Here is an 11464-nt window from a genome sequence, read left to right on the forward strand (position 1 = left end):
ATATCTTACTTCGCAATTGGGCACCCAGTAAAGCTGTACCAATTGAAGCCTGACGCTCCAAATTGCATGTTAACACCGCATGGCTGGCAAGCTCGGGTTGACTTGAGTATCCACCAGACAGACTCTCTCCAACTTGATTGAACTGCGTGGGAAGGAGCTGTATATCTCATCACATGCGCACATCGCGCCCTCTTTCTTCACCAACACACTCCGGTCTAATGTTGATATAGACCCCCTTTGATTTTAAAGGCCCATAACTCTAGCGAATGGCATCATTGTAGCTGTCAATGGTTCCTGAGTGGTGATAGGGTTAGTCGCATCCTGACCTCGTCTAGGGACTTGCCTCAACTACTCCTAACCATGTTGGAAGAGAGCCAGGTAAAATGAGATGGCGCCTCCTCCCCTTCGGTGAGTATTCTCTACAACAGCACATTTGGTGTAGCATTGAACATTGATGTGTAAAGAAATATCGCTGAAACTTGCGTGTCAGACACCAACACCCCATAGATTCCTCCGCTCCCAAAAGGACAGGAGGAACTCAACAAAGCGGCACACCCAAGCCGCTCGCCAGCGGCTCGCAGCAGTTCCATGCAACGCCGCGCTTCTCTCTCCACTCGACGCCGCGCGGTGTAGCTTCATCCTCTACCACGCCGGCGCCAACGTCCACGTTCGTCCAGAGGCAGCGCAATAGCAATGCCCATGATGGCATCCATGACATCATCGACAGCTCGCCGCCCGAACCGCCGCCGCGGCCGTCGTATGGTGGCGCAGCTCGCAACATGCATGACTCTATCGAAGCTGACTCGGAGCCGCCGTCTTCAAATTCCATGCTAGTTCCGAGCAGTCAGCACCGTGACGCTGCTGATGCTGTGGCTACTGTTGTTACTACTACTTATTATGAAGATGAATTCATCGACGGAGCCCAGTATGATGGCCCGTCACCCAAGAGACGTCGCTTGTCCGTCTCTTCTGATGTAGATATGGAACCAGTCATCCCTGCTTCTTCCCAAGGCGCTCTGGTAGAGTATTCTCAAGGTGCATCAGAAGAAGGTTCTTTGGAGAGTTCAGAAGATGCAGTAGACGAAGAAATGGTCAGCCATGACGACGAGTCCTCCGCCTCACCTCCACTCAACAGGAGAACCAATTTATTCGCTCCGCAGCAGCCGCAGCAGCAGCAACAACCTAAGTTCCAGCCAGTGCCCCGGTTCAAGCCCCCAGAACTACCGGAACCCGGCCACCGCGAGCCACTTCCCGACGCGTTCTCGCCCCGCCGAAAAGGAGCCAAGTACGTTCCCGGCGGTCTCGCTTCGGAACTGCGGGACTGGCTGATGAACATCGAGACCGCGACTGGGTCCAAGCTGGACGGCGACTGGGCCGCCCGGCTGCGCGTGGACGAGGTGCGGACCGCATCTAACATGATGCTCGTCACCGGCTCGCAGCAGCAAGGGCGACGAGACACCGACAACGACAGCGGCGGCAGCAGCGGTGGCAGCGGTCTGTTCATTTCCAAGGAAGGCGACGTGAGCTCTCGTGTGATTTTGGCAGGCGAAGGGCGGCTGCAGGGTCTGGCTAGAAAGAGCGAGGTCGCTGTGGGCTGTGTGGTCGGGGTCGCGAGGCCTGTTTGGGAAGTGGATCTGGGCAGTGAGGGTCTCTGGGCTGTTGCTTGCGATTGGGTGGTTCTCTCGGCACCATCATGAGTAAAGATTACGTGGAATATGATGTTTGGAGAATGACCGTGTCTTGCGTCATCTAGAGTGATACCACACGGAGTTCGGAACCGTCTGGTGGATATTAACGTATGACCCCTTTGTTCGACGATAGATGCATCTAGAGTCCTCACCATGGCATTTTTGTGCAAGCTCGGATATGCGGCACCCAATTTGACAATACCTGAGAGAGCCGAATGCTACCTATACCAACCATATATTTAAGGTCTCGATACTTAAGACAAGTTTAACACACATGCCTGTCGCCAACATACACATAAGCCCAAAGACACGATATCCGAGACTCTCTCATCCTCTATTCCCCGTCATCATGGACACCAAGGTTGAGGAGCCCTTCCGCGCTGAGATCATGGCCATGTACCACCGCTGCCAGAGTATCCTGGAGAGCAACGCGTGTCTCGTCCCCTCCGACTGCCACGACGCTCTGGAGCTGGTCGACGCCGCCGTCGATCTGGCCGAGGATGCGCGGCTCGGCGAGGAGACGCTGCAGCGGTGCCGCGAGCTTCAGGCGCGCTGTTTGGATTTGCTGCGGAAGAAGTACCGCGTGTCGGAGTATCATGAGCGGGATCGTTATAACAAGTATACCTCTACGCAATAATCGTCGATTCCTCTCGCACCTCCAGCAGCAGCTCCTTTTCACGAGACCGAAAAGGAAAACGTTCCTAGGCCATCTTTCAGGAGGCAACAATCGATTGCGTGGTTCGACCAAGTAACTGTAGCCGAAACGCGGTTTTAAATGACGATGCAGAGGCAATTCCCTGCGTCGAATCTTTGTAGTCCTGGGTCAGATATTTGTAGGTTTTCGGTGCACTTAGACAGTTGAGTTAGTAAAGGGGCGTAAGCCTGGTGCGAGATATCATGAAAATGGGATATGATTGTACATACATGATAGCTTACATTATTGATGGATGAATTTGTATGTTATGCAATAACCAGCCAGACTGGTTTCGGATCCCAAAGATGCCTTTTCTTATACATTGGGGGGGGAGGGATATATATGGCCGCTCAGTCTCACTCGGCATCATCTACTAGTATGTAGATGTAGATATATCCTCAAATGGACCTATTGCCAGGTAGTGAGTATGGATGCCACAGGCACGATTCGAATATATTCTAATGGCCTCAGAAGACTGCCAATAGACCTCAAACAGCATCGAGCCCCCACGAAGCCCCAGGAGGGAGTTGTGCGCCGGCAAAAGGTCTTGACCAGGTCTCTCCACCTGATATCCAACAGCTGCGCGTCACCGTCGGGCCAGCAGCCTTCGCACGCCTCCCCCGAGGGATACGCACGGTGGAATGCGCACCAGAACGGGGGATGGTCGCGAGCCTCGATGTAGACGGTGATCTTCATCATTGGCGACGAACATTTCCACGACGAGGACTCGTGAAGCATTTTGAGGAACCCCTGAAAAGACGCCTGCGTAACGAACGGAGGCGCATGCAGCTCGCGGTTCTTCAGATGCTTGCCCGGGCTAATAGGAACGTCGTCGTAATATACATCCGCATTCCCGTTCGCGTGGTTCTGACTGTTCACGCTGCTGCCCCAGAAGCTGGGCGCCGGGAACTGGTACCCGACCTGAGGACGAGATGTTCCAGCCGCCCCCGCTGCGCCATATCGCGCAGAATAGGCGCGTAAACGCTGTGGAACAGGCAGAAGTGGTGCTCCTGGACGTTGAAACTGAAATGCAGGGTCCGGACGTAGAGCCGGGGCGTCAGGGAGCGCACGAGAAAAGAGGTAGGGGAGCCTGAAACATCCGCATACTCAGAGGCTTGGGTGTCTAGCACAACTTCCTGGTAGAAGATGGGGGCGGCCTCCTCGTATAGCCAGCGGCAGGTAAGGAACAAACTCAAGGCCTGCTGGTATGCTTTAGGGGAACGTCTGGAGAGGGTTGTGCTATGTCGGGTTTCTGGCAGGACGGCAAGCTTGAGTATCTCGTGCCTCAGCTCGTAGGGTAGGTCGAAGAAAGGGAATACACCCCTGCGCGGGAAATCCTGCTTCTGTCGTGGTCTACTAAACCGGCCATGGTCCCTGAATGTGTTGGAATGTGATGCGTGTTGTTTGATCCGGGTGGGGCGGGTTTCCCTCGGCATAGCGATCTGCCTTTTCAAACGACAAAGCGTCTTGACGCCTCCTCTGCCTATGGATACGCTAAGAAAAGGATGAAAGCACGGAGTACGGGTTGATTCGCCGTGGCCGATATTTGCTACCTTGGGAACACCAGAACCATCTTGAGTGTACAGTAGATCGAGAAGATAGTGGGATGTGAAGTTGTGAATGTAAGAGCTCCAGCATCTGGACTGGTAGCACGAGACGCCACATTTTGTGGGGCCACATATGGTACCTGGGTACCAAGTACTTTGGCCTAACAATAATGGAATCTATGTACCTACATAACGAGGGACAGTTGTTTGGGTTCATCGCCCACTGCCGCCGATATCACGAAACCATCGTTGGGATATAGCCGGTGGTCAGAATATTAAGTCATGGTCTATCTCTATAGCATCGCTTCGTTTCGGTCAAGGTATCAAGGCAGATTCGTTATGCCTGTTCCCGCCACTTTCTATACCCGTCTATACAAAGCCCGGAACGCCTCTGCAAACTCGCATCTTCCATAGATGCATCATACATCAAAACGGAGAGAAAGCAACGTCAGTCGCCCAGCTATCTACGCTGGCGTTTACCACCTTCCTGATTCTCCACCATAACCACCGCCACCGCCACCGCCACCGCCTCCAGACGACCATCCGCCTTGGCCACCTTGGTCACCTCGGCCGCCGCCTTGGGCACCGCCGCCACCACGTCCATAACCACCACGAGGAGCCTTCATGGGATCCGGCCCGACTACGAGTCCTCTCGTGCCCCGGAGTCCCATCTTGCCCACCGTGCTCTTGTAAAGTGTTGGTACTTCCGGCGCACCGAGTCCATCCAAGGCAAGCTTGTTGGCTTCCGCCACTAACGTCTCGGCATCCCAACGCATCGACTTCATGAACGTCTTGTAGAATCCTAACCAAGCCTGGTACGCCTTGTTCTGGACTTCGGGTGCCAGCTTTTGTGCAATTCGCTGGACGTCTGTACGCGCATCCAAGTTGGGTTTCGATTCCACGAAATCAATATCCTTCAGGGTGTACTTGGGGAAGAACGCTTCTGCAGATGTAACGAGGAAGGTACCGCGGCCCTCTGCTCCGGCTCGGGCAGTACGACCCAGTCGATGGACGTATGATTCCTTGTCTGCGGGAATACCAGCCTGAAACACATTGGTCACAGCGGGGAAATCCATACCACGGGCGATAACGTCTGTAGCGATCAAGAGGCCATTCTTTGCCTTGCGGAACTCGTCCGTCGTCTTGGTCCGCTTGCTCTGCGAGGCGCGAGAATGCAGGGCCGTGGGTGTCGGCAAGCCCGAAACCGACTTCAGCACTTCAACGTAGAAATCTACGAGGGCAGCTGTAGGAGCGAACACGATGGCCTTAAACGTTTCAGGACCCACATGCGCCAGCTCTTGGCGCAGAGCCCCAGCCAGAGCTGCAGCCATGTCTGAGAAAGTCGGGACAACAATGAGATTCTGCGGAACTCGCTCATGTGTGTTGAGTTCACCTTCGGTGATAGTAGAGATGTACTTGTAGCCCTTGTTCAGAGCAAAATGCGCAACTTTGTCAACATACTGGGGCACAGTAGCAGAGAAAAGCATGCTCTGTCTCTCCGAGACTTCTCGTTTGGGCAGAATTGAGATGATGTTCTTCAAGGAAGTGAGGAAACCCATATCAAGGAGCCGATCTGCTTCGTCGAGAACAAGGGTGTCGATCCTCTGCATCTTAGCTTGGATGGCCTGCGAGTTTCGCTCATTGTTGGTGAAATGATCCAGAAGACGACCGGGGGTGCCAATCAGGATATCGCAGCCTTTGATGATCTTCCTTTCCTCGGTGTTCTGATTGGTGCCTCCGATAGCGGTGCACACCGAGTACTCGGGCCTGCGGGCAAGAATCTTCTGTGCTTCGTTCGCGATCTGCAGCGCAAGCTCTCTGGTAGGTGAAATGACAAGCAACGACACAAATTGACCGGGCTGAGGCTTTCGGTTCAACATGCTCTGGATTGCGGGGAGCAAGAAAGCCACTGTCTTTCCTGTGCCCGTCTTGGCCTGCGCAAGAATATCTGTGCCACGCTCTTTGAGGAGCGGGAGAAGAGTGGCGGCCTGAACTGGGGTCATATGGTCAAACTTCATGTCTTCAACGATGGTCTTGAGCACGACAGGATCAAGGAGGTTTTCCTTGGCCAAGTCAGCAAAGCGAGGCGTGTCGAGTGGCACGGGCTCTGTCAAAGGCGGGGTGGCCACTCTGGGAGCCATCTTGGGTGCTTCCGATGAGCCTGCTGTGCTGTGGTTTGATCTGTTCTGTTGAGAGAAGGCGCCAGGCTTGCCCCTCTGAGCATTGCGGTTTCTGCCACCGCGGGCTGCGGGTGCCCGTGAGTTCTCCATCATGGGGATTGTCAAGAAGGATTTCAATGCCGATGCAGTTACGGGTAACAACGACGGTCGCACAAGTATTCCTCTGGCAAGCATATGGAATTGTTGTGGTTGGCAGCTTGTGAAAAGTGCCGATGAATTTGGTTGATGGAATGTAGATGGACCCTGGTTTTTCTGCTTGCAGTCTCTGCTTGCAGAAGACCGGCAGGTAAATATTTATTGAGCCTTAGTCGGGGCGACCGATAAGATTAGCTTTTAGGTCCCATTAGCGCTAGGCTGCAATGGGCGGCCCCTAATAAACTGAGTTTTAGACAAGCAGCTTGGCAGGTACGGTTTCCCCCTCCCCCTAGGAAGCCACCCAACACCTGCCAGTCAAGCATGGCATCTAAATGTCCTTTTCTTACTTATCCAATGGTGGATGCAGCCTAATAGGATCCTCAACTTTCTTCAAGCCGACCATAGCAGAGGTAGACCTACAATAAAGCTGCATGTACTTGCTCCATAAAGCGCAAGTCATATTGGCTTCCTGCGTATATACATCAAAGGTGTTGGAATGACACGAAAAGAGCTTTGGTCTTAAATTCGTGGGTGTTTCCCAGCTACAACCGACGAGTATGACGGCAGCAGGGTTCAGTGTTGCTGAGCGCAGTAGTGAAACGCGACAGCATGTTCTGTCTATATCTCAAACCGGCGAGGCGGTGTATTTTGACCAAGGACAAAATTTTGATATAGCTGAGCAAAATAGTTTATATCTTTGCTTAGTTTTATATGATTTGGCCACTCGTGTGCCTAATGGTTTATGAGTTGTATGATGTGAGATGAATTGTTCAGCTACTCGAGTCGTCGTCAGTGGTCAAACGAAAGCTCTCCTACGTGTTCAAAAGTGGGGGTCACGGTTACCTACATGTATCTTCTGTCGCTAAAAGCACCTTGTGAAGTAAGTGTCCGAATTGAACAACGAATTATCAATAGTGCTACATACCAATACTGCATCTGCATTTCACATTGGTTGTAAAAGATAATTGATACACATTTATTGTGGCTTTGTTCATGCTAGATGGCCTGTGGATTTGACCACGTACGTGAGGTTTTTTATGTTGGGGGAAAATATATCCAAGATGATCAGGGCACACATACACTACAAGGGCAGATGTACGTTGAGCATCTTCTCCCCAAGCCGGCCATCGAAAATCGGCCCTTCCCTCTTCTCTTCATACATGGCGGTACCAGAACGGGGATTGGGAGTTTGCTTGCATTTATTCCCTCCTACGATGTGGAACGAAACTTAGTGTGCAAAAGGACTGGCTCACCAAGCCCGATGGCAATCCCGGCTGGTCCTCATTCTTTCTAGCACGAGGCTACGAGATTTACATTGTCGACGTGCCTTTCAGAGGAAGGATCCCATGGCACCCAGGCAATGGCAACATGATCGTCTTTGGGGCAGAGCAGGCGCAGAAGACGTTTACGGCCTCAGAGCGTTACGATATCTGGCCACAAGCCAAGCTCCACACCCAATGGCCAGGATCCGGCGTCATTGGCGACCCCGTCTTCGACGCATTCTATGCGTCGACTGTTCAGATGCTGGGAGATGCTCTTCAGCAAGAGTTGGCATCGCAGGCTGCTTGTGCAGCGTTGCTGGATCGCATCGGTAGACCCGTGGTGATGATAGGTCACTCGCAAGGCGGCACGGTTCCTTACCTAACAGCAGATGTACGGCCGGGCTCGTGAAAGCAATTGTGAACCTGGAGCCAGTCGGGCCACCATTTTCCAAAGTTACCCTTGTCAAGCTCCCTGGATTTCCCTACAGCATAACTCATGCGCCCATCACTCATGAACCTCCAGTGACGAATACAGATGAGGATCTGGTGAAAACCGTGGTTCAACCTGATTCTCCCGACTCGATGGATTGTGTCCTGCAGGCTGGATCGCCACAGCCTCGGACTTTGGTTAATCTAGTCAATATTCCTGTTCTTCTTGTGACCACGCAAGCGTCATACCATGCACAATACGACTGGGGCACTGTGGCGTATCTCAAGCAGGCGGGTGTCCCAACAGAGCACCTCAAACTCAAAGATAGAGGAATACTGGGAAACGGCCACATGATGGTCCTGGAGATGAACAGTGATATGGTGGCAGCTGAAATTGAGACCTGGATTGCGCAAACTGTCTGAAGTACGGCTACAGGGCAGCCATTTTGTTTCTTCTGCCTTTTATGGTATTAATTCTTTGACGACCTTTCCCCAGGAATAGTTCTACCTATCTTGGGGTGATACATAAAGGGGCCGAGGACGGAGGCCATAGATAAAAGCAGCAGCTATCATAGCGATTCCTGCCGCTATCCCGATAGCGAACACATCCATGATCGAAGCGGATGCGACTTCCATCGCTGAAGTCAAAATTTCAGATGAGTGCTCAACAAGGGCGACCGCAGCCCAGCCAGTGCTTGTTGCACTTCGGCATTGGGGACTTGCAGATCGCCAGCAGCCTCCAGTAGGTTATGGTAACCCCGGTTCAGATAGATGCAACCACTGGGGGCGAGGGGTAATGTGGTGAAGGCACGAGCGATTGAGACAAGGCATACGGAGACACCGTTGCGCAAACGCGATGGAAGACTTGTCTCCAGGACGGCCACGGAGAGTGTTGACTCAGCCCCAAAGAAGAGCCAAGTAGACACGAGAGACCAATGACGATGTTGGAAGAGGTATGCGCCGAGATCCACACCAATCCTGCCGATCCAGCACTGACACATATACCCCCACAGAGGTACAGGACTGCAGGCCTTCGAACAGCTTGCCATGTCGGTCTAGCCAGTACGGACGCAACTCCAAAGCATGCAAGCGCTGGGAGCAAATAGACAGCTATATGTTTAGCTCCTTCGCCTCGCGCGAAGGCGCAGAACAGGGCTATGCCGTACAACATGACGGACAAACTGCTCGCCGTAGCGCCAACGACGAATAAGCTGCCTAAGCCAATTCGGGTTTGAAGGATACCTAGGGGCAGAATCCTATCTCCGGGGATCCAGAAGCCGTATCCGTGCTGGAGAAAGGAGAGAGTAAACAAGACAACAACGGCGGCCCATATAGAGACGACCTGTACCGAGTCCCAAGCCCACCTGGAACCTGATAGCAAGAATGCAGCATCAAACGAAACAAACGTTAGAGCTTGTGTGATAGCGCCGACCCAGTCAATATCGGCCATGGCCCTCAGCATTTTGTCCTCCAGCTGGATAGTCACTGAGGGGTACGATATCGCAGAAAGGACTGCCACGATCGCGGCCATGATACCACCCAGGAAAAAGACCTGATATCGAAGCTTCAGTTAATGGCCCCTCCACAAATCCAATAGGAAAGGATCTTACCCAACGCCATATCGTAAATACCACGATGGTAGATACACCCAGAACAAGACCAATAGCATAACTGATCGCCGACACCAGGTGTAACCGCGAAAGCTCTCTCGGAGTAGCGAGCAAAGTGTTATACGTCATGAGGCTGTGGCGTGTCAATATGTGATTCAACACTGATATATCAGAATGAAGATATTGTTGGCCAACCCACATCTGCAGTCCCCCGATGGCAACCCCAGCCAATACACGTCCAGTGATGAGGACCTCAACTTTTGTCGCCGTTCCAGCCACCATTGATCCGGTAAGGAAGAGGAGAGCGGAAGACACTCTGAATCGTCGCAAGTCCACCATATCCATGAAATGCCGTAGTAAAGGTGCTGAACAGCAACATCCCAAGCTCGATGCAGCAGCGACGCAGAAGAGGAGCTGCACGTTAGGAAAGGCATCAAATATCAAGACTTGGGCTACCGCGAGACTACTCGCATCATATCCTGGTGATATCATGTCAGTTTCCATATTTCCAATATTTAGCAGGGCATCCTGAGAATACTAACCAGCAAGCAGAGTCGAGAAGCAGCAGCTCAAGTGGACCAATGCCCATTGCCACTCCGCGATCTTCCCACGGCACAGGTTGGCCTCATTTGACGGGTCGTAGTACACCCCGTACTCCCCTGAAGCCAGCTGCAGGATCTTATCGGCCTCGAGCTCCTCCTCGGGCGTTTGCGCAATCAGAGACGCCCGCGAGATGAACACACCTGGCGACTTCTCATGGAAGTTGCGGGAGCTCGGCATCGATATACGCATGTTGCCCATGATGAAAGCATCCAAGTGGACATGTATTCGAAACGAGTGGAAGAGAAAGATCTGGACCGTCAAAAAGTGACGAAGGGACAACGATGAATGACCTAGTATACACGACCTCAACAGTTCTCGTATGGCGGTGGCAAATATGTGCCATATATAAAGAACTGCAGGTGTCCTTCGAATCACTGAGCTTACTGCTAAGTGAAAGGGCTCGCCCATGCAAGATCGTACAGAGTTTAGGGGGCGCCTCCAGCCATGTATCATCCCATGTTAATCTGCTGTACGGGATCTGGCAGGCTGACATAGCCAACGAAACATAGGATGGAAGAGATTGGACCAGGAACCAGACCTAGCAATGAAGATTCTATTTAGGCTAATTCAAGAGGTTTTGTGGCCCTAGCGCATCACATCTCGTTGCATCTAGACCGGCCGCCGTCGCAAGGGGTAAGGGGCAGAGATGGCCGGTTGGCAGGCTCGGCTACAGTGTGAAACTGCCACGAACTATCATCAGTGTTGCTTCCCGGAAAGCCGTGCCCCAACTCAGGAGAAAGAATTGGCTCGAGAACTCGGTGAGTTTACAGTCCATTGTTCGAGGTTTACGACGAGCAGTAGATTTCCAACCCGGCGCCGAGGTTTGCACACTTTCTACCTATACAGGTGCCGGATTCGAGGAACGCTGTCATTGCAATTTGACGGTGTGAAATTCTCAAACGTAGGTACATGGGCTATCGAGAAGAGTTTTCTCCCTCCTTACACAACGTTTCCAGGCAGACGTGGAATACCACGATGCTACTGCAGTCATCTGCAGGGGTAGAGCTAACTTGTCGAGCGCGGCAAGCTTCGTTTTGCAGATGTGCCCCGAGCTTGACTGCCGGTAAAAATAGGTTTGACGTTTGGCTCGGTATTGCGATCCCCCCCGCGACCCCTATTGTACTTCGGATGACTGACGGCAGCTGCGATTGGTTCGAACTATATCGCTTTTCAATGCAACTAGCGACCGGCTGTGCGGACGCATGATCAGACCTCTCCGCCGCGGAGAAGTCATCAAATGATAGCTTCAACATCATGTCTCACCCCAGGACCTACGAAACTGTGGGCAAACACTCGTCAAATATATTAGGAAGTCT

The 11464-nt window shown here is 52.5% G+C and overlaps 6 protein-coding genes across 6 annotated transcripts; 3 read left to right on the forward strand and 3 right to left on the reverse strand.

Moving 5' to 3' along the window:
- Positions 1–383: 383 nt before the first annotated feature.
- Positions 384–1697, forward strand: PG994_004539 (formyl transferase; the record flags this gene model as incomplete). Its single annotated transcript, XM_066855948.1, has 2 exons — positions 384–408; positions 508–1697. 2 exons carry the CDS (start codon positions 384–386, stop codon positions 1695–1697), a joined length of 1215 nt encoding a protein of 404 aa, XP_066718115.1.
- Positions 1698–2037: 340 nt separating this feature from the next.
- Positions 2038–2325, forward strand: PG994_004540 (uncharacterized protein; the record flags this gene model as incomplete). The annotated part of the gene is made up of 1 exon (XM_066855949.1): positions 2038–2325. The coding sequence occupies one exon, from the start codon at positions 2038–2040 to the stop codon at positions 2323–2325; it is 288 nt and encodes a 95-aa protein (XP_066718116.1).
- Positions 2326–3257: 932 nt separating this feature from the next.
- PG994_004541 (uncharacterized protein) lies at positions 3258–3818 on the reverse strand (the record flags this gene model as incomplete). The annotated part of the gene is made up of 1 exon (XM_066855950.1): positions 3258–3818. The coding sequence occupies one exon, from the start codon at positions 3816–3818 to the stop codon at positions 3258–3260; it is 561 nt and encodes a 186-aa protein (XP_066718117.1).
- A 587-nt stretch (positions 3819–4405) lies between these two features.
- PG994_004542 (atp-dependent rna helicase protein) lies at positions 4406–6199 on the reverse strand (the record flags this gene model as incomplete). The annotated part of the gene is made up of 1 exon (XM_066855951.1): positions 4406–6199. The coding sequence occupies one exon, from the start codon at positions 6197–6199 to the stop codon at positions 4406–4408; it is 1794 nt and encodes a 597-aa protein (XP_066718118.1).
- A 1045-nt stretch (positions 6200–7244) lies between these two features.
- On the forward strand, positions 7245–8358 carry PG994_004543 (uncharacterized protein; the record flags this gene model as incomplete). Its single annotated transcript, XM_066855952.1, is given in 3 exon segments — positions 7245–7475; positions 7487–7897; positions 7936–8358. The coding sequence occupies 3 exon segments, from the start codon at positions 7245–7247 to the stop codon at positions 8356–8358; spliced, it is 1065 nt and encodes a 354-aa protein (XP_066718119.1).
- A 221-nt stretch (positions 8359–8579) lies between these two features.
- PG994_004544 (Multidrug resistance protein fnx1) lies at positions 8580–10346 on the reverse strand (the record flags this gene model as incomplete). The annotated part of the gene is made up of 5 exons (XM_066855953.1): positions 8580–8958; positions 9006–9487; positions 9546–9678; positions 9745–10024; positions 10088–10346. The coding sequence occupies 5 exons, from the start codon at positions 10344–10346 to the stop codon at positions 8580–8582; spliced, it is 1533 nt and encodes a 510-aa protein (XP_066718120.1).
- Between the last annotated feature and the right edge of the window lie 1118 nt (positions 10347–11464).

This window comes from Apiospora phragmitis (assembly GCF_038363925.1).
Source record: "Apiospora phragmitis strain CBS 135458 chromosome Unknown utg000005l:1.0-4161743.0:1.0-4166827.0, whole genome shotgun sequence".
In the NCBI taxonomy this organism is placed as follows: Eukaryota; Fungi; Ascomycota; class Sordariomycetes; order Amphisphaeriales; family Apiosporaceae; genus Apiospora; species Apiospora phragmitis.